This window comes from Acanthisitta chloris, unplaced genomic scaffold, assembly GCF_000695815.1.
Source record: "Acanthisitta chloris isolate BGI_N310 unplaced genomic scaffold, ASM69581v1 scaffold2640, whole genome shotgun sequence".
Lineage (NCBI taxonomy): Eukaryota > Metazoa > Chordata > Aves > Passeriformes > Acanthisittidae > Acanthisitta > Acanthisitta chloris.
This window is the reverse complement of record NW_008652023.1, coordinates 30406-57023: the sequence shown is the minus strand read 5'-3', so window position 1 is coordinate 57023 and position 26618 is coordinate 30406. Positions and strand designations below refer to the sequence as shown.

Here is a 26618-nt window from a genome sequence, read left to right as displayed (position 1 = left end):
AATTAGGAGAAAATGTTTTTTGAAGGATTCTTAAAACTAGGACTATCAAGAAAAATTGGGGCTCTTCCCTTTTCTTTGACATGATACAACAGGCTGCCTGCTAGTTCACGGCCCCTGAGTCTCTGCATGCCTGTGACACAAATTTTGTGGAACATAAAAATCTGAAATGAATGGCCTACAAATATGAACCATCCTTTATGTTTAATTCCTAGCATCATACTTGGTCATTGACCCCCAATTTTGTGTACACATAAATTCCTCTGCAGCTGAATATTTAAGGGTCCTCATTGCACCTGAGTGTCTTTGGTGAGGTGTGTTTTAGTTATAACTTTACAAACATTGAAGTAAATATTTGGCTACACTGGAGCAATCTGTCATCAGACTGCACAGCTGTGCCACTGCAAAAATATGATAATAATGGGGATGACACACAGCTCCTTTATTAAAATTTATTACATTTTTTCTAACAAGTTAAGTGCATGACAAATCCATTTAGTTTACGGATCTCAAAACTGTTTGAGTTCTGGATTTGAAAATACACTAAGATTAAACAAGCTAGACAAATATAATGATATATGTGCCATACAGGTATTGCATTGCTAGACTGCTCTGGTCTGTCAGCAGCCTGATCTGACATTTTATCTACTAGTGTTGGCAGTTTATTACATACTACACCAACATAAAATACATGATTAACAGCTTGAAAGAGAAAAATGTTCAAAGAGGTACTGATATTTTTTTTTTGGCTGGAGCCTTAGCCTAAGACTGCAATGTTTGGCAGCATCATAATTTTGTATTGTATTGTATTAAGTGGAATAAAACATTCTTCAGAATGCCATTTGCTACCAAAGAGAAAAGGGTATGACTTGGATGCCTGAAAACCTTTCTCATTGCTGCAACATTCATTGCTAGGTAGGACAAAACATGAAACTCAAATCTCACTGAATTTTTTGCAAAACGTGTAAGAGGAATAATAGGTAGGACAGAATCCCCAGCCTGTTGATATTGAAAAGGAGCTAGAAAGACACAACTTCTCACCCAAACAGACAATCTTGTGGTCTTGCTTGATGCAGTAGTTACGTTGTGGAGAGGCTGCCCCAGCTCGACTCGTTATAGCCTCCATCACCCAAAGCAACAGAAACGGTCACAGATGAGCAGCTGGAGTCAGTGATGTAGAGACTCATTTCATGCATGGCAAGAAAGAAGACAGAAAAACCATCATTCATTGCTAGAATGGATTGTGGGAAGCATTTTAACAACCTTAGCACCGTTTTGCTTTGGAACTTTATCTAGAGACACCATCCATCAATGTCAGAGGAGTATGTGTTCCATACTACAGAAATACAACACAGATTCATTCTTTCTCCTTTTCTCAAAAAGAAATATATAAATCCTTTCTGGCCAATATTTGCACACATTGATAACAATGTGCAGTGTTATATGCTGCATTGACCAAACAGCCAATGCTGGTGCAAAGGCAAAGAATTTTTTCTTTGCAATTGACTCAGTAGCCTTCTTTGGAACACTGCTGATTGCTAATTGTCTAAGAAGCTTTAAAACTATTAAGAATTGGCAGGAAGCATACACCTATTTAAGAAATATTTGTTTCTCCTTGCAACTTCTATGAGACAGATAGCATTCAGCTTCTAAACCTGCAACCAAACTTATGGCTTTTTAAAGAAAATGTGATATTTTCCTGCCCAGCTGCTCATGTCCTGCTCTTGGTTTGCTACATCTAAATGCAAAGGACTCTCCCTCCAAGCCATACAGGTAACTGTGAAGCATTTCATTGTGATTCAAGCAGAGGCTATTATAAGAGACAGACTTATAGACACAGTGAAAAATGAGACCTTTAGTGTTATTGCTGGAGTCCTTTCCACCTGTCACAGGAACTTCCCTTCCAGATGTTGGCTGATGCATTCAATCAGATTTACACACATGCAGTGGGTAAGTCCAATTTTTCTTCCAAAATCAACCATGATTCAAAAATACAAGCACCTATTCAGTCCCTCCAAGTCCAAACTTAAGCTGTCATAAAGATTTAAACAAGTCAGCAGTTTCTAAATTACAGATTCTGTTCACCTGACTGTCTGCAAAATATTGCTATGGCAGCTATTGTTGTTTCTGCTGGGTGGTCAGGACTTTTGGAAACCTATCTAGTTGGTGCATGACATTCTTGTGCATTCTCATGTGGGAGTGTGTGGGGTGGAAGGACACTTTTTCAGCCAATATTTGCAGCTGGAGACAGGTCACTAATACTCTCTGGGGTTGTTTTTTTTTGCTGCTACTGACTGAGAGCAGAGTTGAACCATGTAGTTCCTTCAGCCATGTGGTTTCATCAGCAGATGCCCCAGAAGTTCTCTTTCAAAGTAAGGACTGATAAAGCCAAGACTTGTCTAATGAACTTTTTGACCTGTCTAATGAACTTTCTGACCTGTCTTTCATGTTGTCTCAATTCTCATTTTGGCAGAAATGAATGGCCTACAAATATGAACTGTCCTATATGCATCTATTCAGATCCCAGAAATGCAATCAGTGTGGAGTTCCATCATTGTTTGAAGGCATGATATAATATTAGACTAAATTTTTTCTTGCTGCAGGGTATTAAATGATAGCTATGCAAAGAAGCCTTTGAAATATTGTTCCAAAAGGAAAACAGATAGCCAATTTAATAATGTCAGTATCTTCATTTGTAGTCTTATTCCTTGATCAGAACACATTTAATTCTATGATATCATATAGATTCTAGCCCTATTGCAAGAACATTATTATATGAAAAGTATGATTATATGAACATTAGTTTCTGGTTTATTTTAAAAAGACACATCTCTGGGCAAAATCCTGAATCACACTAGAGCATAAATCTGCTTGCATTGACCATGCTAAAAAATTAGTTCAACTGCAGATGTGATATATATACAGAATAACTAACTTGGCATCTATTTTGACTGTGTGGGTTAGGATCTGGTATAAACCATACAAGCTGCCATATTCTGATTTTCAGACATTATACCTGTTTGCTTAGGAACCAAACCAGAAGCTTAGATTTTTTTTTTTCCCAGCAGCAAGGTCTATAACTCTGCTCCACAAAGTTGTATACTGTTTTGCTCACACAACCTGGTGGATGTGTCATCTGTCCCCTCTCATCCCTCAAGGTTAGCAGCCACCCCATAGGCTGTTCTAGGGCAGAGCTGGTTTATGTGTGCTGTCTAGGAGTTGCATTCCCTATATCTGCATAAAAATCTCAAGCTCTCTGCCTTTGTTTCTGCAATCTATTGCTTAAGATAAAAAATGAAGCACTTTATGTGTGCACTGCAGATGGTTCTTTAATTTAAAAAATGGATATTGAGTGTATAACTAGTAATTAACTACTCAGGGTTAGAAGATGAAGGTACCAAATTTCTAGGTATTATTTAGTAATGAGCTAGCTGAGAGCATAGTTCCAATTAGGTTAAGTAATATAGCATGGAAACAAGGTCCTTCATCACTCAGCACTAATACAGGACAAGGTAGTGCTATAACTACAAGAGATTCCTTTTCATCACTTCTATGTATTGAGTGATTGGGCTCTCATTGAAGAGTAAGGACTGAATCAGCACTTTCCCAGCACTTTGGTGCACTAATTACAGTTTAACTTTGCTCTTTGCCTCATTCAGAGACCTGTGCAAAATCCATTACTGGTTGCAGAGTGCTGTGTGACCCCAGGTGAGAGAATGTCTCTTCTTCACCTGACAAATGGTTGGTCTTTTCCTTAACTCTGCAGTGCAAATGGCAACTTCAACTTTTACAGCATACCCTATTTTTATCTCAGCCCAGATGAGTTTCATTTTCAGGTAGACTTTAAATTGCATGAAACTTCAGGAAACAAAATGTACATCATTTACCAGATGTCTGGAAGCAAAAACTAAGGGAAAGTGGTGGTTTCCCAGTCTTGTTCAGCATTCCTGGGGAGTTTCAGGATCTTTGTGCATCTTATTTCAGCTTCCATTTGTAGGAATAGAGTAAAAGATAAGCAAACTTTTGACAGAAAGCTTATTATCTATCAAATATGAAAACTCCAGGGTGCATCCCAAATCAAAATCAGGATTCATTTAACTCTTTCCTTTCTTTTTCTTGCTTAGGAAGGTAAACTGTAAAGAATGGATGGCTGTTTTTGAATTTTCTCTGCTAGTGATTGCAGTTGAGAATGACACTATTTCATTTCTGCTATTACCTTCACTAGTTGTTGTTAGAGTGAGCAGTGGTTCTGTTCTGTAAGACAGACTGACTCTAGAGTGTAATTAATCCATGATGAAAGGCTGAAACATCTGCCAATGAAAATGCAGTTAATTTTCAACTGAACGAAATGTAAGTCATAAGAGCTTCCCAAATGCCAGTTTTTCCTTGCTGAGTCTCTCTCTAACACTAGGAAAATCACCAGCTGCAACACTGGTGTAAATATAAAGAAGAAATAGACTACTGTGCTGATTCCTATCATATTCTGCTATATTGAAAGTAAGTCTGGTGAAAACAGATCCACTTCCCACACAAAGCATAGCTGACAAAGAAGGGAGAGACATGCAGTATCATGAGCAGGATCTCACCAGGTAACTCTTTTATTCTCCAGTCAGAAATATGGTGAATCACATTTGAAAGAAGACTAGAAGACATTTTTCATAGACCACTAATGCCTTTTAATTAACCAAACTGTAACTGGCATTTGGGAACGATGAAGGGGATCACTGCGTGTGTGAACTGCACCTGGTGATGTTTAAGTGTAAAATGAGTCAAGGAGACATGTATGTATTGTTATTATGTCATTATTAGCATCTATCAGTCTCTCTAGCAACCTAAGGATACCAGGGGAACCAGGAGAATATTTTAGAAAGAATGAGTAACTGATGAAAGAGGAGAAAAGAGAAAGAGGGAAGAGACAGAAACCTTTTTTTTTTAAAAAAATAAATAAATAACTTCATCTGCCTGCAGGAGAACAGTAAACAGGGTATTCCAAACCTGCTGCCAAGTTCAAAAGAAAGGGGCCAGAGCAGACAGTAATTTTCATGAGAGCCATTTACTGCTGATCACACACATCTGTTTCTCTGCAGTATAAACTGTCCTGTTGGGAGAGGCAGCAGAGTTTACAGACAGATGGGGCCAATGTGCTCCAACCCAGACTCACTTGGAACTATGCTGTTTGCTAACTTTTCCACATGATCTGATATATCAAACACCTTCATCTTTACCTGCCTATCCTCAGAAATCCCTGCTCTAGTTCACTTCTGGCTAAAACCATCCTTATTTACAGAATATTCTCAAATAGGACACAAGCTGGTCAATGGTGTTCCCTGGGCAGGCAATGGAGATTAAAACATCTGGAACAGTATGATAAATAACAAGCAAAATGAAAAGCTGCTTATGGCAAGAGAATGTAGGATTTGGGCTCCTCAACTGCTGTTTAAGACAAATGCATTTTGGGTTTTATTTTAATAATTCAGAGTGACATCATGGGAAATGGTACATAAGTGAATAGTAGAATTCCCACCCAAGTCTGAGTATGTAGCAGGACAAAGCATTTCCTCTGAAGAGAATGAAACATATTTGAAAAATCCTACTCATATTATTAAAAGCAATCCCCAAAGAAACTTATAATGTGAACCAACAGCAAGGAAAATAATTATGCAAGAAAAATAACTAGTCATTTATTCAAATATTTCAGACATGCAACCAAATATAGGCAAGTCTAGAGGTGTTTGAAGATTCTTTCTGGTCAAGTGACCAAACACTAAGTGCTAATCAAAATTCTTTCAAGTTGACCTTAACCTTTCTTTTATTTCCAGCCCTTCTTCTTATTTTGAGTAGAACCAGACAACATAAAGTCCCAGAAAAAAAAAAGAATGTAAAAACTGAAAAATGATTTTAAACTTAAGAAAAAGTTCCATTTTATTGAAGGTCAATTCTCATTTCATTCAGTTGTTTTCTCCCTGTTGCTAGCGCTAAAAAAAAGATAGAAGTGAAATAAACACTGATCAAATGTTGAATAATAATTTCTTTTCATACTCCTACATATGACTGTGATAACTCATAGCTCCTAAGCAATAGGAAATTAAATGATGTAATCTAGGACAAACCTCCTTCTTAGAACAGAAACTTATTCTCAGATTTCCAGGGCTTGCCAATTGTTTAGAATTGTGTAATTAATACTAACATTCTTTTCATGATCCATCTGTGATCCATTGTTTCAGTTCTCTGCTCTTCCACACAATTTACAGACACAGCTTCAGGCAGGCAGATGCTTTGCAGCTCAAGCCATACATTTTTAATTTACTGATAGCAGCATTTCTTTAGGTGACATGCAGTAGACTTTTTTTCTTTTTCACACTAATTACTTTCTGTTTGCAAGGTATATTGAAGAAACAGTGGCCTTCCAGTTTGCCTGTTCTCTAATTTTGTGTTGTCTGTTAGTAGACACAGAAGATGTGTAGGAATGATAATTCTGAACTATTTTTATTTTCATATTTAGTTTGACTTCCCAATTTTCCAAATATTTTTAAATGCTTGTATCTTACTCATGTCAAAGGCACATTGCATAAACTGTTGCACTGCTGTTCTGTGAGCAGAGTCTTCAGAAAACTGTCTCCAGGTAAACAGCTGAAAACAGGCAAAGTAGAAATTCAGCTCCTTCACTTTCCTTTTGTCATTGATGTAACACAGTCATAAACCCTCACTGGGATAATTTAAAAGCTGTGTTCCCTTAGTTTTGCATAGATCAGACATGCTACTGGAGCCAAAAGGAGTCTCATATGCAATGAAAGTTCAAGCCAAAATTTAGTCCTAAATTAAAATATCTCCAAGTGGTCACAGGATTCATGCATCAACATAATGTTGTACATTTTTGTAGGCATCACAGCTCTGTTCACTCCAATCACAACACAAGCCATATCTGCCAGAAATAATATTCTTCTTGGAAAAGAGGGAAGTTTCAGTTTGACCACTGATATGTCACCATGATTCATAGCTACCATATTTTCTGTGGACTTGGGTTTGAATTTTAGTGCAAATTATTTATGCGTAGTCAAGTACTTAATTACTTTAGTAGTTTAGAGAGGGAAGTGATGCTTCCAACTCAACACATTTCAGACATAAAGGGCAACCAAGAGAAAGTGCCAGAAGGGCAGATTTCATCTGAAATGGTGGCATTGTACATGCTCCATGGCAATGTGTGGTGATGATCTTCAGATGAAAGGGCAAGATGTGTGTGACACTTTCAGTGAGTATACATGTCCAGAAACCTGGAAGCTGTGTTCACCACAAATTCCCCTAGTACCATCTGGGGTCAACATGTCCAGAAACCTGGAAGCTGTGTTTACCACAAATTCCCCATGTATCATCTGGGGACGTCTACCTGCTTAGTGGTGTGAGTCCTCTGGTGGCTTCTGTCTCTTTTTGTCTGATTCATTCATTGTATGCTCAGCCCTACTGAAATGCAACAAGGAGGCACCATCTCCTTCTGAGCTGGCACCATGGAAATCTCTAGCTCCCAGCTAGACCTGATGGAAATCTGTGAAAAGGTAAGGGCTGCACTTCAATGAGTTTCTCAATAGCTGCCAGTAATGTCAAGTGTGGCAGTGAAATACTTTATACCTTGAGAAAATAAAGCCCAAAGTGAGAGGCAGGAGAAGAAAGGCTTCCGCATGCTGGCAGTGTTGGAGGAAGTACAAGTCTCTCCTGGAGGCCTGGGAAAATTAGGTGTTCATTTTAAAACTTATTTGAAAATTAATGACTTGGACCTGGAAGAGAGATGAAGGGCAGTCAGGCTTGCTGGAGGGAAAGGGAAGCTTAGTCTGCAATCTGGGCAGTTCTCTGAAGTAAAGAAAGGAAAAAGGGACAAGGGAAACATGAGTTTTCGATTACAGCTTGAATTCAGCAGGTTTGGCAAAGCCAGATGAATGGGAGGATATAGGGTTTTTTTCACACTGTACTTCAACTATACCTGTTGGTGACCAACATTAATAATTAATGTGTTCATTCTTTTGATTACAGCTTAAAAATGCCTATATTTTTATCACATCTCTGGTGAATTTTCTTTGTAACTTTGTTTTAGCCAGAAGAACAAACTGTAGCATAATTTCCACCAGAACTTCAGTCCTGCACACAAGGGAATTTGAAGCTTTGCAAATTTCTTCCAGTTTTTACCGTCTAATTTTCCTGAATTTAGCTCCCCATCTGTATCTGAATGGCACAGTCCACTTCTTAAGAAAAGGTACTAAAATTTAATAAGCACTTCTAATTAGCATTGGTTTTATGCAGGCAAAGACCCAAGAAGCAATTCAGGGAGCTAATATCTCCTGTAACACAATTTTGCAGAAGTATGGATTTCAATTTCCTGATCCAATGATTACATCAAACAAAGAGAATTTTTTTATATCACCACTCAGGTTGTTCAGCTGAAGGCCATTTATCAAACATAGCAGATAATCAAACATGAGTAACAGGAGCTTATAACTCTCCTACCAGCACTGTGCCTGTAGAAAACAAATGTTTCCCTGATTGAATGCCAGGTTACAGCACACTGCAACCAGGTCTGCACTACAGAGTAGGAACAGAGGGGAAATATGGCATAACCCAATGCCTGAGAAAAATTCATTTTTAGGACAGGTACTGGCTGGAGTTTGCATGATGTAGAATCATAGAGTGGTTTGAGTTGGAAGGGACCTTAAAGATCATGTTGTTCCACCCCCCCTGACATGAGCAGGGATATCACTCACTAGAGCAGGTTGTTCAGTGCACTATCCAACCTGGCCTTGAACAATTCCAGGGATGGGGCATCCACAGCTTCTCTGGGCAATGATGTGTTCTCTATATGTTGTTAGGTATTAAGCATGTTCATATTAAATATACTGTAAAGCATCTGTGAAAAGCAAAAGTTGCTTATCAGGAAGAGCAGCATTTCCCCACTGAAAAACTGAGATTATTTTGCTGGCAAGAAAAGATCTTACAGGCTACTGTTGTTTGCTGTCTTAAAAGAGCCATTTTGCAAATACTTTGTTTATAAATAAAGTAATCCCTGCACCTTTCCTCTTGGATTGGTAGGGTTGTTACTCTGAAATGAATTGCTGAAGGAAGAGGAGGATGATAGGTGATCAGTCTGTTTGATGAGCAGCATCAGAGCAGTTATTAACTTTCTTTACTCTCTTCTTTCCTGATCAGTTAGTTTTGCTGACATTTCAGTTACTGAGCTAACAGATGAGAGAACAAGGCTTGATTGTGCCATGGGCCTGCACTGAAGGCTGAGAAACATTCCAGCTCTCAGTGAAGATGAAGATCAATATCAGAAAAAGCAAGTGTGCTTACCATGTGGTCTGAAAGCACTTTGGTCACCTGATAGGCAAACACTGCATTTGGTAAAATACACACACTGAGGAACTCCCATGGAACTTTTTCCAGGTGAATAGCCAATGATGTAATGCTCAAGGATTAGCATTCCAAGAGCTAGAAAATAATTTTATGAAATATACCTCCAGTCAACCTTCTTAGTGACATAGAGATTCCCTTTGCATAGTGTATTCTAGGAAATGCTGCAATTTCGTTCACTTTATATGGTGAATGCCATGTGAATGGCAGAGCATTCTCTCCATCATGTTCACTTTTTCAAGGCTGAATCTTGATTACCAATTTGAACTGGCTAAAACCTTCAAAATGGATCTGTATTATTAACCAAATAAATTGATAACAAATAATCATACTAGAGTAATTATTTCCATGGCTTACAATGATTTACACACTCAAAGAAACTAAAGCTCTGGGACAACATCCAATCCCTAAATTTAAGTGCTACTTTATTCAGGAAATATTTGACTACAGAGTCACATGTTGTAGAACAGATTGTAATAAGGCTGAAATATAGTATATGAGGTTTCAGCTGTCTATTTTGGTGTGAGATCCTGCAGCACACTTTGAAAAAGAAAGGGAAAGTTATGATATGCTTTGCTGAAATTTGGTTTAGATATGTCTTTGCTGCTGCCCTAATATTGCACTGGGAGTTTCTTGCTGTAAGTGGCAAAGACCTGAATCTGTCTGTCTTAAAAAATAATTTCATCTCATTTTTAGCTTGGTGAGTGCACTGGTTGCTGAAAATTTTCTGAAATCAGTTTCTCTGGCTAATGTTGTTAAGAAAAATGGCACTTTATTGAATTATGTGTTGGATTTTTCGTTTCTCTGGCTAATGTTGTTAAGAAAATGGCACTTTATTGCATTATGTGTTGGATTTTTATGTTAAGGACAGAGTCATAAAGATGCAGTGATAAGACAAGGGGGAATGGCCTCTTCCCCTTCAGTCTTTGTGGGGAGTGTCCTTATGCAACAAAGAAATGCTTCTCCTTTCTTACAAACCTGTGTAACATTTCCAAGAGTCTTTCCAGAGAGTCTCTATTTTTTTTTTTCTGTGAAGAATTTCTTGGAGGTGTCAAATTGGTAAATATGAAGAGAGAGGGAAAAAAGGATTGACCAGGAAAAAGAGAGAAACAAGCATAATATGACAGTGTTGTTTCTTCCCAGGAGAATTGCAGACTAGGTTAGAATTAATCACAGGATCACCTTTTGCTTCTGATTTTCAAAGGTTTAATTTTTCCTGTCATATGCAGAATGGCATAAATAAACTAATAAGAAAATCCTGACAGACCTTTCAATGCTTCATAAATAAAATCCAATTAGGCATGGACAGATATGGATCTTCTTTCAACTGATTTGAACATATTTTTCCTTTATTTGAAATGAATTTTGCCCTGGCTGGTTTCACAACGTTGCCATACCTTGTTGAGCAGGAGCTGCTCTTACCCCAGAGTCAGTGCCAAACTTTTATCAGGCAGTTTGACTACAGAGTCTACAGAGGCAAAGGCATCAGGGTCTAGCAGAGACCATGAACCCTGGGGAGATAATCTGTCCTCTTATCTGAGCCCAGGTCACCTGAGAGCAGAGTGCAGCCTGGCTGCTGGGGGTGTGCTGGATCAACAGCAATAAGGACACTGGAGCTGAGCTCAGTTGGAGTCTTTGTACCTTCTGAACCTGCTGATAGCTGGAGCATTGCAAAGAGCAGGGAGAGGCAGGGTCATGCCCTCTAGCCCTTTGCTGTGGTATTAGAAGTATTGTTTCTGCTTTGAAATGCAAAACCTTTGATATCCCTGGAACAGCAATCTGTGCCAGAAGATATGTGGGAAAGCCTACAGTGGCAGAAAAAGAGAGATGATGTTCTATGTATTATTTGGGGACCAGAAAGGGTAACAACACATATATGTATTGTGTCAGAGGTGTCAAAGGATGGAAAAGCTTTTTTTTTTTTTCTTTTTTTTCTTTTCAATTTTCTATCAGGTGATTTTAGGCTAAAAGGACTGGTATTAATATCACATGCAATATTATTAGTACTTCTGTTATTTTCATCTGACATCCCCAAAACAGATATTCAGCTTGAAAAGTACAAATGAATTACAGACATATATACTGTACCAATGTCTGAAGTGTAATTGCATCCTATATCCATTTTACACTGCAGTTGGACAGTTTTGAGGATGTCAACCTTCAGGAGGTGAAATTGCCATTTTAAAATCAGAAATATGTGTCCTGCTTGTAGGTAAGAGAGACAACAGCTGCCCAGGAGTCTGAAGATGAAAAAATTCAGGTTGTTGCTGCCTCACAGACCTTCTCCATAACTGTGACCAGCTTCTCAGAGTTATCTAACCCCATGAAAATCAAACAGGAAAAAATGAGATGTTTCATGCCTGTGTTGGGACACAGGGTCCTATACAGTTTCTGGAAATTGATGTGTTCCTAGGGCTGCTGTTCCTGAGGGAGGGGAGTGACAGCATAGAGCCCAACAAAAGCCACACAAGTATTTGTGCTATTTAAAAAGATGAGCAAAAAAGTGACCTGATCACTTTCTTGGGGAAAGCAAAACTAGCATCTATTTTTTGGGAGTGTCCCAGACTCTCTGGCTGCCTTGTTTGGGAGTGCAGCTCTTTATACCCTCACTTGTCAACTGGTATGGATGGACCTTCCCAGCTTGCTGATGGTGATGAGGATGGGAGCTGGTCATATCATCCCACAGTCCCAGGGGGTCAGTCACTACAAGTCCTGCAGTTACAGTCCCTTTAATTACAAAGAAGAAAATGTATAGTGTTTTCAAAGCTGTATATTGAAGAGAAGAAAGTCAGTACATGCTTTAACTTGAGTATATGACATGCACTGCTGAAGAAATGAGTTTTTATTTTACTGAGAATTTCTAAAATGCAGTTTCCTGAATTTAATAAAGCTGTGAGTTTTACTGAATATTGATGTCATGCCAGGCCCTTGAAGACAATGCAAACAGGATTGAAGTCTTCATGTAATAAAGCACTTAAGAGAGTGCGTAAATTTAAATTTAAGTGTGCACTTTGCTCTGTGAGAGCCCAAGGAGGGTTGGAACTGCAACCAGTGAAGTGGAAGGGAATGTGATTTCATAGCAAGCCTGCATACTGTGGCTGGGGACCACTGGCAGTTCCTCCTGTATGTGTAAATAGACCTGCAAAAGAAAAATATTTTTCTTTGGTTGATGAAATCTATTTGTTGGGAGAGGTCTTCTGACTAGTGAAACAATTTTTCCTGAAAATTTTCATTAAGCCATTAATTTGAATGAGGCAACCAGCAGACAATGGAGTGGTTCATACCTACATCAGCATTGTACTATTTTGTGGTGATGGATATATTATAGTTTTTGCTAGAACACAGACCTTCAGTTTCCAGCCATGTTATACAGAGTGTTGCACATTTTTTTATCAACTGTGACCTGAGGAAAATTGTGTCTTTTATTAAATGCTATACATTTTTGAAAACATGTATGTTCTTATGAAGTGCCATGCAGGAAAAAAAGGAAGCATTTTGGTCAGAGCTTTTGACTTTTTCTTATGAAGTGCCATGCAGGAAAAAATGGAAGCATTTTGGTCAGAGCTTTTAACTTCAAAATAACCTCTCAGAAAATATTCATTGCTTTTAGTATATGCTTTGAGAGCCTTTTAAAACTCAAAAGCTAGTAAAAGCTTTTCATTCTTGCAGAAATCAAGTGGTTAAATTTGGTTTGGGTTTTTTTTTCTCCAATTTTTTCTCCTCCCCTTCTTTTTCTGAGTGTAAAATAAAAACAGAAAGTCCAAACCAGATTGTGGTCAGGGAATTAGTGTTAGGACACAGTTATTCCTACCAATTCAAGCTATTAGCTGTATAATGCCAATTAGGAAGTGAGCAGCTTAATTCAAAGCTTTTAGATGTGCAAGCATAGATAAAAAATATGTATGCATATGTATACTTATATATATGTATGTACTCATTTTCTCTTCCACATTTTCTTTAGATCATGAATGCTGCATTTGCACACTGAAGCTTCTCTGGCACAGGGTTTGTAATGTGGTCTAGATTTCTGCCTCAGCCTACTTAGTGGACAGCAGATACTTCTGCCAGTCTGATAGTGTCTAATTACAGTGCCAAAGGGTGAATATTTCAGTAGAACACTCTGAGATGTTGAAAGATGATATTCTGAGACAGAGAAGGGCATATCACCCATTGATTTAGGTCACAGAAGCAATTCACTACCACATGAATAACATTAGTTGAAAGTTATATCTGAACATAGTAAAAACCTTTAAAAGTCTCCTATGTGATTAAGCATTTCAGCTTTTATCCAAGTACTATAACAGCTCATTAATCTTAGCAGAAAAATATTCTCTTTCTAGAATACAGTTGCTCATATAATGCAAAGTATAGAGTGGGTTTGGTGATTTCTTTTTTTCTTTTCATTTGTTACTTTGTGCTTTCAAAGGATCAAGTGTAAATTTGTGGGTGATGCTGCCATTGAAATTAATTATATATGAGTATGAATGTTATTCTTTTCTCACCAATGAAGTTAAAACACATGTTTTTGCCATCTCTCCAGAGAGATGATTAAGAAAAACATCCCATGATTTTCATTTGCAACCAAATAAAAATGAGGTTAATGTCATGAGCATTCCTCTTTCTGCTGGACTTGTCTGTTTGCTTGTTTGCAGGCACAGATGTGTACAAAGATTAGCCAAAAGGAAATGTTACTACTTTATGAGCAGCCACTTTATGCCCCAAGGTCTAGCACTGGTCCTTACAACCAAGTGGGCTCAGACCACTTCCTCTGCTCTGAATTTGGCTGTCTTCAAAAATATCCATGTCATGGCTTTTGGTCCAAAGATGAAAGGCCACACAAAGCCAGCAAGGCAGACAGAAAAATGTCATAAAAGATATTAAAGAAAATCTATAACCTTTGGAAGGTGATACATGATGCCATCTCAGGCCAAATGGCAAACTTCATGTTTCGATGAGAATCCCATTGACAAGAAGTACAAAAAAGTGGTCACTGTAAGTTGCTCCAAATGTCCATCTGTCCAACTTCCACAGTATTATTAAAGCCTTGTCATGCCCACTAACCAGAAAATTGTCTCCTGTTTAACTTCAGTTAGAATTTTATGTGCATTTATGAGCTATACAAGATGATTCTAATTGGACTTTGTTCAGCAAAATCATAAAAGCTCATTTTCTAGAGTGTCTTTCTATTACTTTGTTTACATTTTTTATGTCTCGGGTTTTTTTTCCACAGTTCCAACCTAGGAAGGAAAAACACAGTGTTTACTTCAAGAGTCTATTCCAATAATTAAGTATTATAGGCTGTAGCCAATGAATTGGGTAGCAAAATAAGAATTAATATAGATTCTTATTAAGAAAATACCTGTTTTTAATTACCAGTGTGATTCTAGGCAGGTGAAAAGAAGGATTTGCCTGCTATGATAAAGTCTTGCTAAGGTCAATTTCTATGCACTTGTAGCACAGAAAACAATGTTTTTCCTAAAATTTTCCTAAAGAATTATTTAGCCAATGCCCCAATTCTTCTTTGCAGTGCAAACAAGGATATTTCTTCACTGCCACGTTAGGAAAAAATAAAGGAATAAACATAAAAGTGACTCTGCGTACACACCTTCCACTCGATATCTTTCCAGATCACTTTACAACTTTCCATTTTTCCATCTCTTCAGCCACTTATTTGTATGCTGTAGGGACACCACAGTCCTGATGCTTCACCAGATAATGACTCTCTGTACCTGTGCTGCCAACCTCTGGTGTCTGGGAAAAAACAGCATGAGAGATGAGAGCTGTGGAGGAACAAGAGCTTCCATCCTGGTGAAGGGGTTTGCACTTCAAAATAGATTATCACTCTGAAGAGGAAGAAACAAGGAGTATATGAAATTTTCTTTTTAAGGAATATTTCAAGAACTCTTGTTGGTTCCTTCTGAAAAGAATGGATTCCTCTTCCTTTGAGCAATCCTTGCTTAGTTTATGAAGATGATTGGCAGTGTTTATGTAGAGTACTTGTCTTTTAAGGGGAGGATGAGCTATTTCTCTTGCTTGGAATGTGTGAACAATATGCTGGAGAAGACTCCATGCTGCAGTAGCAGTATAACAGGTTTTCAACCTAGAAAAGAGGCTAGAGAAAAATAGCCTATTTTTTATAACATTTTTTTTCTGAAATTGAATTTCTGACATCCATTCAAAGGGAAATAGATACTGACCTATCACACCATGCTTCCTTCCTGGAATGTGACATGAAATCCAATGTTACATATGTTTCCAATTACACTTCCAGTGCTCTGTAAGTGATCTGTGAAATGCAAATACTTTTTCCTGAGAACTCTTTACAGTATGTTGAACCTTGTAAACACCTTTCTAAGGAGAAAATCCTTTTCGACAGTGGCATTTTAGTTTTTTACATTTACATAGTAAGATTAATCATGACTTGTTATGTGGCAAAATCTGCAATGGCATCTGCCCAATCTTACAACTGTGTCTTTACAGTCATTGCATGACATAGTTCAAAAATTATATATTCATCCATCAAGGTTCATTTTCCATACAGTGCTACAGTGTGTTGCAGGTATCCTGGCTTTGTATTTTTTAGATTTATTTCTTTATAGTGTTTTTCCTCCTGAAATACTGCTGAAGGAATAAATAATTTGGAAATCTTGCAAATATGTTACCATCTTTAAGAAAAGCTAGGATTTAAGCTATATATTTGAACATAATATATTTGTTTACAGCTATGATTCTCAGGCTTCTTGAAAATGTACCACTCGCTCTTGGGCAAACTAATTCCTGTAGTATTTACACTCTCTAATTGTTTTCATCCCACAAAAGAAAGATGCAGCATAAACTATTACATATGAAAATCTGAATTATAGTGTGAAACTTTTTCCAGCCAAGGGAACTGCCTCCCCTAGCTGCAGTGGGCTTTGAATTGGACACTGAATATGCACAAAATATACTTTTAAACTGTTGGTTGGATGTTAATTTGTTGTGGAACCACATTAAATATTAGGGATACATCTGTCCCCTCAGCAGGCAAAATCTAGTTCAGTGTGGAGAGACCTGAAGTATTCTGAGTTAATGTAGGTTCCTGGATGTGCTGAAGCTTAGCTTAGGCTTCTGTCCTTGTTTAAAGGAGGCTGCCAACAATGTCTGAGCTTGCAAGTTTAGTCTTAGTCTGGGTACTACCAGACTGTGTTTGTGCAAATATGAGTGACTGTAATAACAGAATCAGGCATCAGTAAAACAGTGTTAATTTATTCACATTTGGATGCCCACCAGGATCTAAAATATATCTGCTTCTTGAAAATTTATAGCTTGACTCACCATCTCTAAAACTTACCAAAAAAAGTCAAGTTGCACTTTACTTAGATGAACAGCTTAAATTAACTGAAATTAAAGTTGGTGTTGGCAAGAATTGAATTCCTCCCCTTCCATCTTTACATTTGGAAAAAATTGAATGTAGAATTGAGGTTTTAAAATGCAGGTTATTTTTGCTTAAAGAATATTTTAAATAAAATTACTCAATACCTGGAAGCTATTAACACCTTGCTTAATATAATGGGAACTATTTTTTATTTTCCAGGTGTCATCAGCCCTAGAGTTTGGCCGCATAGTAATTTATACTACCAGTCTCCGTGTGGTGAGAACCACTTTTGAAAGATGTGAACTGGTTAGAAAGATCTTTCAAAATCACAGAGTTAAATTTGAAGAAAAAAACATCGCTCTGAACAGTGATTATGGAAAAGAACTAGATGAAAGATGCAGGAGGGTCTGTGAAGTTCCCTCCCTCCCTGTCGTCTTTATCGATGGCCATTATCTTGGGGTGAGTAAAGTATGAGCCTATGTTTTATCCTGTGGTCAGGAAGAACAGATGTAAATCTTGATGAATGAGAAGGAGGTTTTTAGAAAATTGCCTACTATGCTGGAATGATGGGAACAAGCAAAGACAGACATCCCTTTGTAGCATGTGCTACAGGTCCAACCGATACGTTTGATCCCAAGATGCAAAAGGTAACTGGGCAGAGGCTTTGGGAGGGGAATAAGAGGCATTAATACAGTGTAGGCAATCCTGTGTTTCTTGAAAGATAGCTTATCTTTTTAGTTGAAACCATGAAAATCTAGAGAAATGGATTTTTTTTTCCTCTTGAGGACCTGTATTTATAACTGACCAAGAAAATGAACGCGCATAGAACAAACCTGTGATTTAGCAATATCTGTGCTGAATATGAAACTAACAGCTTGAGGTGCCAGACCTGAAGTATGCCTTGAAGTTTAGATGATGTAGTCTGTATCAGGATCTGTACATTCCTTTAGGCACAGAATGGGTTAACACTTTTTAAAAAGTCTAGCTGTAGAAGAGAAAGAAAACCAGCCCAGCTCTGCCCTATTGCAAGACATTATCTCCAAATGGAAAACTATAATCCCAATTTGTACCTAGTACTCAGGATTTAAAAGCCTGTTGGTATTTGAAATCACCAGGCCAGCCTGTACTTTTGAAATGCATTTCTCAGAAACTGAAAAAATCAAAGGGAGGTTCTGGAAAGTGGCACAAAGAAAGCAGCTTGAGAGCTCAGAGGAGGTATTTGTCTTGAGTGGTAAAAAGCCAGCAATTAGCACCAGCAGTGAGACTGTGGTTTGTGTAGGCAAACTATATTTAAACACAGTGGGATTACTGTGTTTGCATCACTTAACACTTTCATTTTCACAAAACATTTAAGTAACAAAATGCAATGTAACCAACAATCAGACATAATTGATATTGGGCCTGTATGAACACTTTAATACTCTTTCTCCTCCTGCTCAGGTTTCCCTGAACACACTAACAAATGCATTTGCTGGCACAGGTCTCACCAGGCCACTAGAGCAGCTGAAAAATTGCCCTGTGTGCAGAATATTAGGAGACAGTGATTTTTACTTCATAGCAGAAGATGTTTTTATCAAAATCCTAAATTGGAGAGTTCTCCAGCCAGTCAGGAGCAGAACAGCTTCATTCAACAGCAGGTTAAGATTCAACAGGATTCAGACTAACATTCACTCACCTAATTATCATCTTAAAAACCAAAGTAGTGAGTTATGATTGACTCAAAGAAAATCTCTGTGTGATCAGTTTGTCAAAAGAATTCAGATATCAGATAAAATACTGAAATTGATTGACTAAATTATTTGCTTAGCTGTAGGTGAAGCCTGGCTACAGTCATTTTGGTATGATGGATGGGACCCATTAAGTCACTTCTGCTCTTTTTAAATTTTTTTATGTTTAAGATTGTGAGAAACTTGGTTTTTTAACAGAGAAGCAGCAGTGTAACAAGCAGTACAATCTCATTAAGACTCTTAAAGTATTGTATGAGATACTTAGGAGAGGTATAGAAAAGAATGCAAGTGAATTAGGAAGATAACTGTCATGGGAGGGACAAATATACCTCTTGTAGGTAAAAAATAATGAAGAAAGAATTTGGTGTTCTGTGGTACAGGCATTTATTATAGCAAGGCAAGTGAATTCACATTGTTTAACAAAAGAATGAAAAAAATTGGTTTGCTAAAAATAAAATAGAAAAAAAATCCAATTTGGGGTGTGTTTTCTTTCTTCATTTTTTGCTTAAATTGATGAGGCACACTGCAGTGAACTGGAACAGACTTTAGTTCCAGGAGAGGATTAAAGTTATTCCACCTAAGAGTGACATTGTTTGTGGAAAATCAGCTTTGCAGGTAGGGAGCAGTGCAGGAGACACCTGTGCTAGGCTTGTGTTTCATTGCAATGCACTTGAGAACTAATCACAGAATTTGGTCTCATTGGTAACAGTGGACATTTCTATAATGCCTTTTATGATAACTATATTCTGACATGCAAATGTAACACAGAAATCCCAAAGTCTCGTGTGTCAGCAAATAAATCACGCCATATTTTCCTCTCTCTTTTTCTGTCTTTCTTTTTTTTAAAATTTTGAATATTTATTTCTTGGAAAATCCCTCCCTGAAGGAAACTGCATGCAGCAATTCACCTTTCAGCAAGATATAAGGAGAAAAAAACCCCTCCAACCCCTAATTAAAATATAAGCAGTTTTGAAAGGTGACAAGATTATTCTTAATGAGATAAAAGTGACAAAAGCACTTGAAAACAGCATATGTGCATGTGATGGAGTATTTGGTACCCAAGTTGTTCAGAAGGATGGGACAAGCACTGCAGGTTGTGTGGGTAAATCTTCACAGTGCTGTGGAATTTATCATTGCCTGCACAAGGGACAATGAAACAAACCCATGGCTTGGGCAGAAGCAATAGGATAATCCTATTAGCCCCTGCCAAGCAAAGTCCTCCTTGCTGCAGTACAGCAGGTTTTTTAATCTTCTCATTTCTTCATGATTGAATCATCGTATTTCTTGACATACACTGTCTAAATAACAGTATGTCAGGAAATTGCAGGTTCTTTCTGCAGCATTGCCCTTTACCAGATGATCTAATCCCTCCCTTTCACCTGAGGTTGTCTCCATCTGAAATGGAATTATGCCATCTGCTGGGATACCAATGCAGAATAAAAAATTGCTTCCAGAAAACACAAAGCCACACAGAAAAATATGATGGGGAATTCATTTAGTCTTAACAAGGCACTCAGGATTGTTAGAGGTTTATCTTATGCAAAGACCCACTCTGCACATAAAAAAAGGCAAATAAAGTCATCCTCAGTATACATGTTAGCTCACAGCATAACAGCTTCAAAATACTTATATGTTCTTTTCCCACTTGAAATACGTGATTGAATTCCAGCATTCACTCGCCATACAAACCTACTTGAGTTTTTCCAAATATGTGAATTTAATACCTTTTTTTCTGAAGAAAATATTTCCTATTTAGCTTCCCCAGCTGTAATGAACCCGTAACAGCATGAGATGTACAGCAACATGATTTTATTTAATACATTTGTGATGATTATTTCCAAAGAATGATGAGGCTATTTTTATAACTGACTTTGAGAAAACACAGGTGTAACATATTTTTTTAATAAACAAGAATTAGCAGTTTCCTTTTTGCTACTTTCCTGTGACCATGTATTATTAGTAGCTCTCTATAGTCTCCATGTTTTGTTTAACACATTCTTCTGGTATTCATTTGATGGGGTGGATATAAATGGCTCTGTGAGAGTAAAATTATGATGTCACCTAGCATTTTCCCAATTGTTTCCTCCATTTTTCAGTTTAACATTTCAGAAACAGCAGGGTCCAATTACTCGGACAGCTCTTTACACATCAACCTTTTCCATTTTTACATATCAAATCCAGCACTTCTGGTGTTGGAACTATACTTCAATGTCAGTTTTCTCAGTTTATTGGCCAATTTTCAGGCACTTATTCATACCCTATGTGTAACTCCTGGCAAGGAGCACCTTTTTGTGAGAGGTGTAGTGTTTCTGAGTGAAGACAAGGACATATAAAGCTCATGTTCTTGGTAAGGCACAGTGAGAAACATGTCAGGTCCAGTGATGGTGAGGTGTGTGATTGCATTCAGCTGCCTTAGCAAGAGGCCTTGCTTATATACTCAGCAAAAGTTTGGTTTTAAGGAAATGGAGCAATGCAATTTGTCTGCACAGCAAACGTGTCCACAAGAGGGATGTGGCACTGCCATGCTAATTTTTCTCTGTATGTAAGGAAGGATGTGATAGAGAGGCTGCTTCCCCAAATCAGCAGGTATTCTAGTACAGCCAAATGCAGAGCCATATATCTGTGTATTCTTGATGAAGAATTACCCCATGGAAATGGTAATGAGTTATATCCAAGATAACTGAGGAACAGACAGGTTTATTGGCAGAGATGGGACAGTACAAAAATTAGAGGGCCTTGGATTTGTCCTAGTTCTGCACTTAATTGGAACTATATGAGGGAATTTAATAGCTGAAATATGATATTAATTTCTGGATGTTCTCAAGAGATAATTGAGAAAATAATTTTATTAATTCAAATGGTCTAGAAAACCTGTTGAATGATTTAACCAAGTCTGTGGGATTTTCTTGCCAACAGAAGGGCAAAGATCTGACTGCATCCCTGGGCTCCTCCACCATGGCAGAGAGCTATCAGAGTCAGTAGATGAAAGATTCACAGACTGATGCTTTGAACTTGGGCTGATTAACAAAACTGGAAACACATTTCTCCCTGCTGATTCTCTAAACATTATATCCACTGTCCCTCATGCTCCTTACATCCATCTCAGGAGGCACAGACTATTTAATACTTTGCATCCTTTTGTGGGTAACTGTGAACTCAGCACAACCTAAGTAGAAAAAGAAAGGCATCACTTTCTGGTCAGAAAGCAGCTATTAGACTTACTTAACAGTAACTTTAATTACTCTATTAATTATAGACTCTGTGTGTTAAGACACAGATCCAAAGGGAAGGTTAAGCTCTGCAAACTCTCTTTTATTTATATTTTACTTGAGGAAGCTGTTAATCAGAAAGGACACACTGAAACACTGAAAAATTATAGCCATTTGGATATTTGGTTTTTAATTTAAAAGCCATAGTAATGAGGCTTTTCTACACCGAAAGGAACACAATTGGCTGACTGAATGTCATCAGAAATAGAAATCCTTTACAATACAAATCTCTAATGGAAAACCTGTCAGACTATTAATTACACTGCTGCAAAACCAGTCAGCTTTATCATACAACTCTGCTGTGACATGGAGCAGAAGTCACAGAAATGTTTTCACCAGTTGTTACCACAAGCTGCTCTGCTGGGGACACACATGTCAGGGCTGGGACACTGTCCCCAGGATCTATTAGAGATTTCAATAGAAGAATCAGCTCAAGTAGGGCTGGCTGTTGTCTCCTGGCGTCTTCTCTGATTAATTAACCACAGCTAATTACCTTCTAGATACTTATCTTTTCTTTAAAAACTCTTTTCTTTGAAAGTATAACGCTGTAAGAGCAGTGTTCACTGAAAAAAGTTCCACTGAAATGCTTTCACTAAAATATCAATAGCTTGCTTTTTAACTAAAATGAAAATCATCAAACACAGACTCCAAAGTGCTTCTGTTTTATACAAAACCAGAGCAGAATGACTTCCTACAGGGAAAAATAACCTTAATAGGGTGTAATACAAAACCTTTTGCAATGTTTCCTTGTAGCCTCTGTAGTGCCCAGCAAGGCACTGTGAATAGCTGGACAGGTATATTAGGGTATATTAGAGACTCCTGTGTGTTCCATTGCTCACCAGCAGCTTGTCCTGTAGCTCTCAGAACCAGGGAGGGAGGAGGTGGTAAGGAGCTGGGGCTGAGAGCCACTTGGGCTGTCTGTGGGCAGCTCACAGTCCAAGATGTGTGCCAGCATCCTATGGCACCTGAGCCATGACACCATCCCAGCACAACTCCTAGGCCACGCTGGAAGCAAACTCAAAGCTGAAATTTTACAGTCTGGACATGCAAGGACCAGCAAATGGGGGCAACGTGGTAGTATGAACTCACTACATGGTCAAGACATGGCCAGTTGCCCTTTGCAGCCTGTGCATCTGGGCCTCAGTTTCCTTACCCTTGGTTTCTTGGGATTGAAAGTGTCTGGAAGTATTTGGCAATCTTTAGTGTTCAATTAAATTTGGTTACATAAATGAAGTATAGACATTCAAATATGGTCCTCTAATTAGAAGAAAAGGAAACATAAAGTTTTATATCATTCCTGACACTTTATGTTTGTTTGCAACAATCCCTTAGCATTTACTTTCAGGAGGAGAAAAACCTCCCCAACACTTCAATGCTGCCTTGGCTCAGGACACAGAGCCCCTCAGAGGCCTAATGTAGTCAGAATAAATTATTATTATTCATTGTTGTGTCTGAGTTTAATGTTGTTACAGTATTTTCATTACTCTTTTTCTCCTTTTGTTATACATTAGGCAAATTACATCTTAATTCATTGCTCAACTGACAGAATATTTGAAATACAATTTCCTCCTCTCATTTTGCTCCATTCTCTGATGTGTTGTATATTTATACAATTGTAGTTTTTTGACATGATAAAGAGACATACCTTTTATTCTGTCAGGAAACATACCCTGTAAAAATAAAGGGGACACAATGAGAATTTCCAAGCTGTTTCACCATTTACACAAAAGCCAATGTGATATGACACCTGGTAATGAACTTCAGGCATTACTATCAGACCTGTGATTGGATTCTCATCTCCTTTTAGCTTTCCTAAGGTTGACCAAATTGCAACATACTTAATATGAGTCAAATTTGGTTTTAGCCTGTTTAAAATTTCAAGGCCAAATCTTGTAATCATTTTTGGGGTTTTATTCCAAAATGGCTGATGTTTTTCTTCTGCTTCTTCCTAACAGGGTGCTGAGAAAATTTTACTAATGAATGAATCTGGGGAGCTGCAGGATCTCTTAACCAAAATTGAGGTAATTGTGTTTCTGCAAATGAATACAGGGAATATACACTGACTATTTGTAATTGAGTAGATTTTATTCTTTTACCACTTCCTTTTCTTCTGTTACAAACTGATGATCACAAATGCTTTTTGGTTTTTCTCTTTGAATGAATTATATAATAGTATCAGAGAACAAACTGATGATCACAAATGCTTTTTGATTTTTCTCTTTGAATGAATGATATAATAGTATCAGAGTCCATTAATTCTCTTAAGTACATGGAAATCTATCTATTTACAAGCCTAACAAACAATAATGCAAAGATTAGAAATATTATTCTCTTTACATTTTAAGATTATTTGCAATAATGTTCAATGAAGTAAAACCACCATGATAAATTATGAAAGATGCAAGCACACCTGAGATAAAAAGAATGCTAATCTTGCATTAAATGCTTTCAAACATCATCCCTGGAGGAGCTAAAAGTAAGAGGAGTTTTTTGCATGGTGAAGAAGGCAAGTTTCTGAGTGACAGGAAAAAAGAAGAAAATGCCTTTTTTTTGCATGTTCCTCTGAGTCAATAGATGAATGCTATTGTTAATGGTTTTGCAGAAATCTTTTCAGTTTTCTGGATGAGGCTCCAAGTACTACATTATCTGTCCATATTATACTCCAGTAGTAATTTGTCACAAAGTTTTAGTGGTGCATAATTCCTCTGCATAACACTAGCAGGAATTGTATGGATTTTTCTTTTTCCTTTGAGAATAAACCTGTATAGTCTTGACTCAACAGTGCATTGTTAAAACTATGTGTCTGTGTGATGGTAAGTACTCAACGTGGCCTACCTTTCATTTCTCTGATATAGAACATTAAGGTAATCATTAAACAAAATAGCCACATTTTCAGCAAGTGAAACTTAAGAAAGTCTCTGAAATCTCTTCTTGTGTTCTCCATTGTCTTTAATCCAATACAAAATAGAGTATAATTACTGTTTTATGTGGGAATTGGGACAGTTGATGTGCCCCAAGCCTTGCTAGCAGCAATTTTCACTAGTTATAACTGTTGAACATTGATGATCTTGCTTCTTTATACTTCGAGCTTCAGCATTCTACACCCATAAATTTGAATACACCACTTATTTCCTTGAGCACTACTTGTCAGATACTATGAATTGCTTTTTGATATGATCAGCTCTAACTGTATGATAAGTTCAGCACGAGCATGCAAATGCTAAAAGTCACAATGTCTCTGCATAGAACATAGAAAATGCAGCATCAGCATAAAGTGTCTGGAGTTTGGATGCAATTAATCTCAATACCTCCTAGAATTAATCTAGACCTAAGCAACATCAGAGTAATGCTATGTTTAGCTTGCTCTTTTGACAAGTATACTGACTCCTAAGGGAAAAAGTGATTGCTGAACGTGCAGTAAGCCTCTCTGACCATTACATGTGGATTTGGCCAAAGGAAAAGGCTGATTGGCCTTCCATGGTGGTTTGCCATGGGATGGGGTGGTGGGTATTGCCCAGAATGGGAATCAGAGTGTGTATTCCCAGCTGTCCTGCAGTTCTCCTTGTCCTAGGGCTTATGCTGATGGATGTGGTAACATTTTTGTCTTTCTCACATTCTTCTCTGAGCAGAGAGTGCAGCATCCTCACGAGTGCCCCTCGTGTGGGGGCTTTGGTTTCCTGCCCTGCTCAGCGTGCCATGGGAGCAAGATGTCTCTGTTTCGGAACTGCTTTACGGACTCCTTCAAAGCCCTCAAGTGCACTGCCTGCAATGAGAACGGGCTGCAGCGCTGCAGGAGCTGTGCAGGCTAAAAAATGGCATCTCCACATCTACAAACTCATTTTATGGTACTGCACCAGTTTGTAATATGATTTTTTAAACATTAATCTGTTTATTCAGTTCATGTCAATAAAAATCGATTTGTAGTATACTTCTGCTGGTTTGATCATTTGAGGTTTTTTTAATGTATGTTGCCAACCATATCATGGATTCTGAAATACATCTTTCTAGTTGCCTTAGAGAGAGATTTGTAGTCTGGAAAACTTATGGCATTATGTGAATTCTTCCCTTTATCTATAAGGGATCATCAGCAATAGTATGTGTTTCTGAGTCATGCCCTCAAGATTACAACAAAATGAAGCTGAACCTTCAGATTATTGAGTAGTGCTGCTCACAAGATCAGTGAGAATAAAAATTTTATGATGTGGACTAGCCCAAGACCATTCCACTTAGCACTTCCCTGGAAAACTGCTATGCTGATTTCTGTCCTGAATTCTAAGTGGCCACAGAAGAACAGAAACGTTTCGTGAAAGTCCCATGAATCAGCTTTCTCTTTTAGCACTGCTTTTTGTTTGTTGTTAGACAAAATCACCCTCACCTGAAACATCAGGCAACTACCTTTCCTCCACCTCCATTCCACTTTTCTATGTCTAGAGGTGGTAGCTGGTGCTGAAGAGTTGGACAAGTTGGGCTTGCTTATCTTTTTGAACATTTGAATCTAAGTGACTTCTGCGTATTCCATGAGATTTTGAATGTGCCAGCTTGAAAGTGCTTGTAAGATTCTAAGATTCTACAGCTTCTACTGTGCAGCTTGGAGCAAGGCTCTGGATCCACTGCATAACCTGAGAGATTAAATTTTCTACAGAGACCATCCATAATGCTTAGCAGCACCCCAACTTTAAAACTATGAATTGCAGATGTGCTTAACTTATTACTGCATTGGTAAGAAGAAAAGAAAGAAAATACATTTCCTTTCTTTTACTTAATAGGCATGTACCTTTCTGGCTAATATTGCACTCCAGACTGGCATGATAGGGTATGAAAGGCAGCACAAAGCAAAATACCAGGGCTTAGACTGTCATCATTTCTGATGCATGAAAA

At 37.8% G+C, this 26618-nt stretch overlaps 1 protein-coding gene across 1 annotated transcript in view; it reads left to right on the top strand.

The window, feature by feature from the left end:
* GRXCR1 (glutaredoxin, cysteine rich 1) overlaps positions 1–25549 on the top strand; it is a 32719-nt gene extending 7170 nt beyond the window's left edge. Inside the window, exons 2-4 of the mRNA XM_009075371.1 lie at positions 16964–17203; positions 23696–23761; positions 25370–25549. Of these exons, the coding sequence (XP_009073619.1) occupies positions 16964–17203; positions 23696–23761; positions 25370–25549 (486 nt within the window). The remainder of the gene's footprint in view (positions 1–16963; positions 17204–23695; positions 23762–25369) is intronic.
* The last annotated feature ends 1069 nt before the right edge of the window (positions 25550–26618 follow it).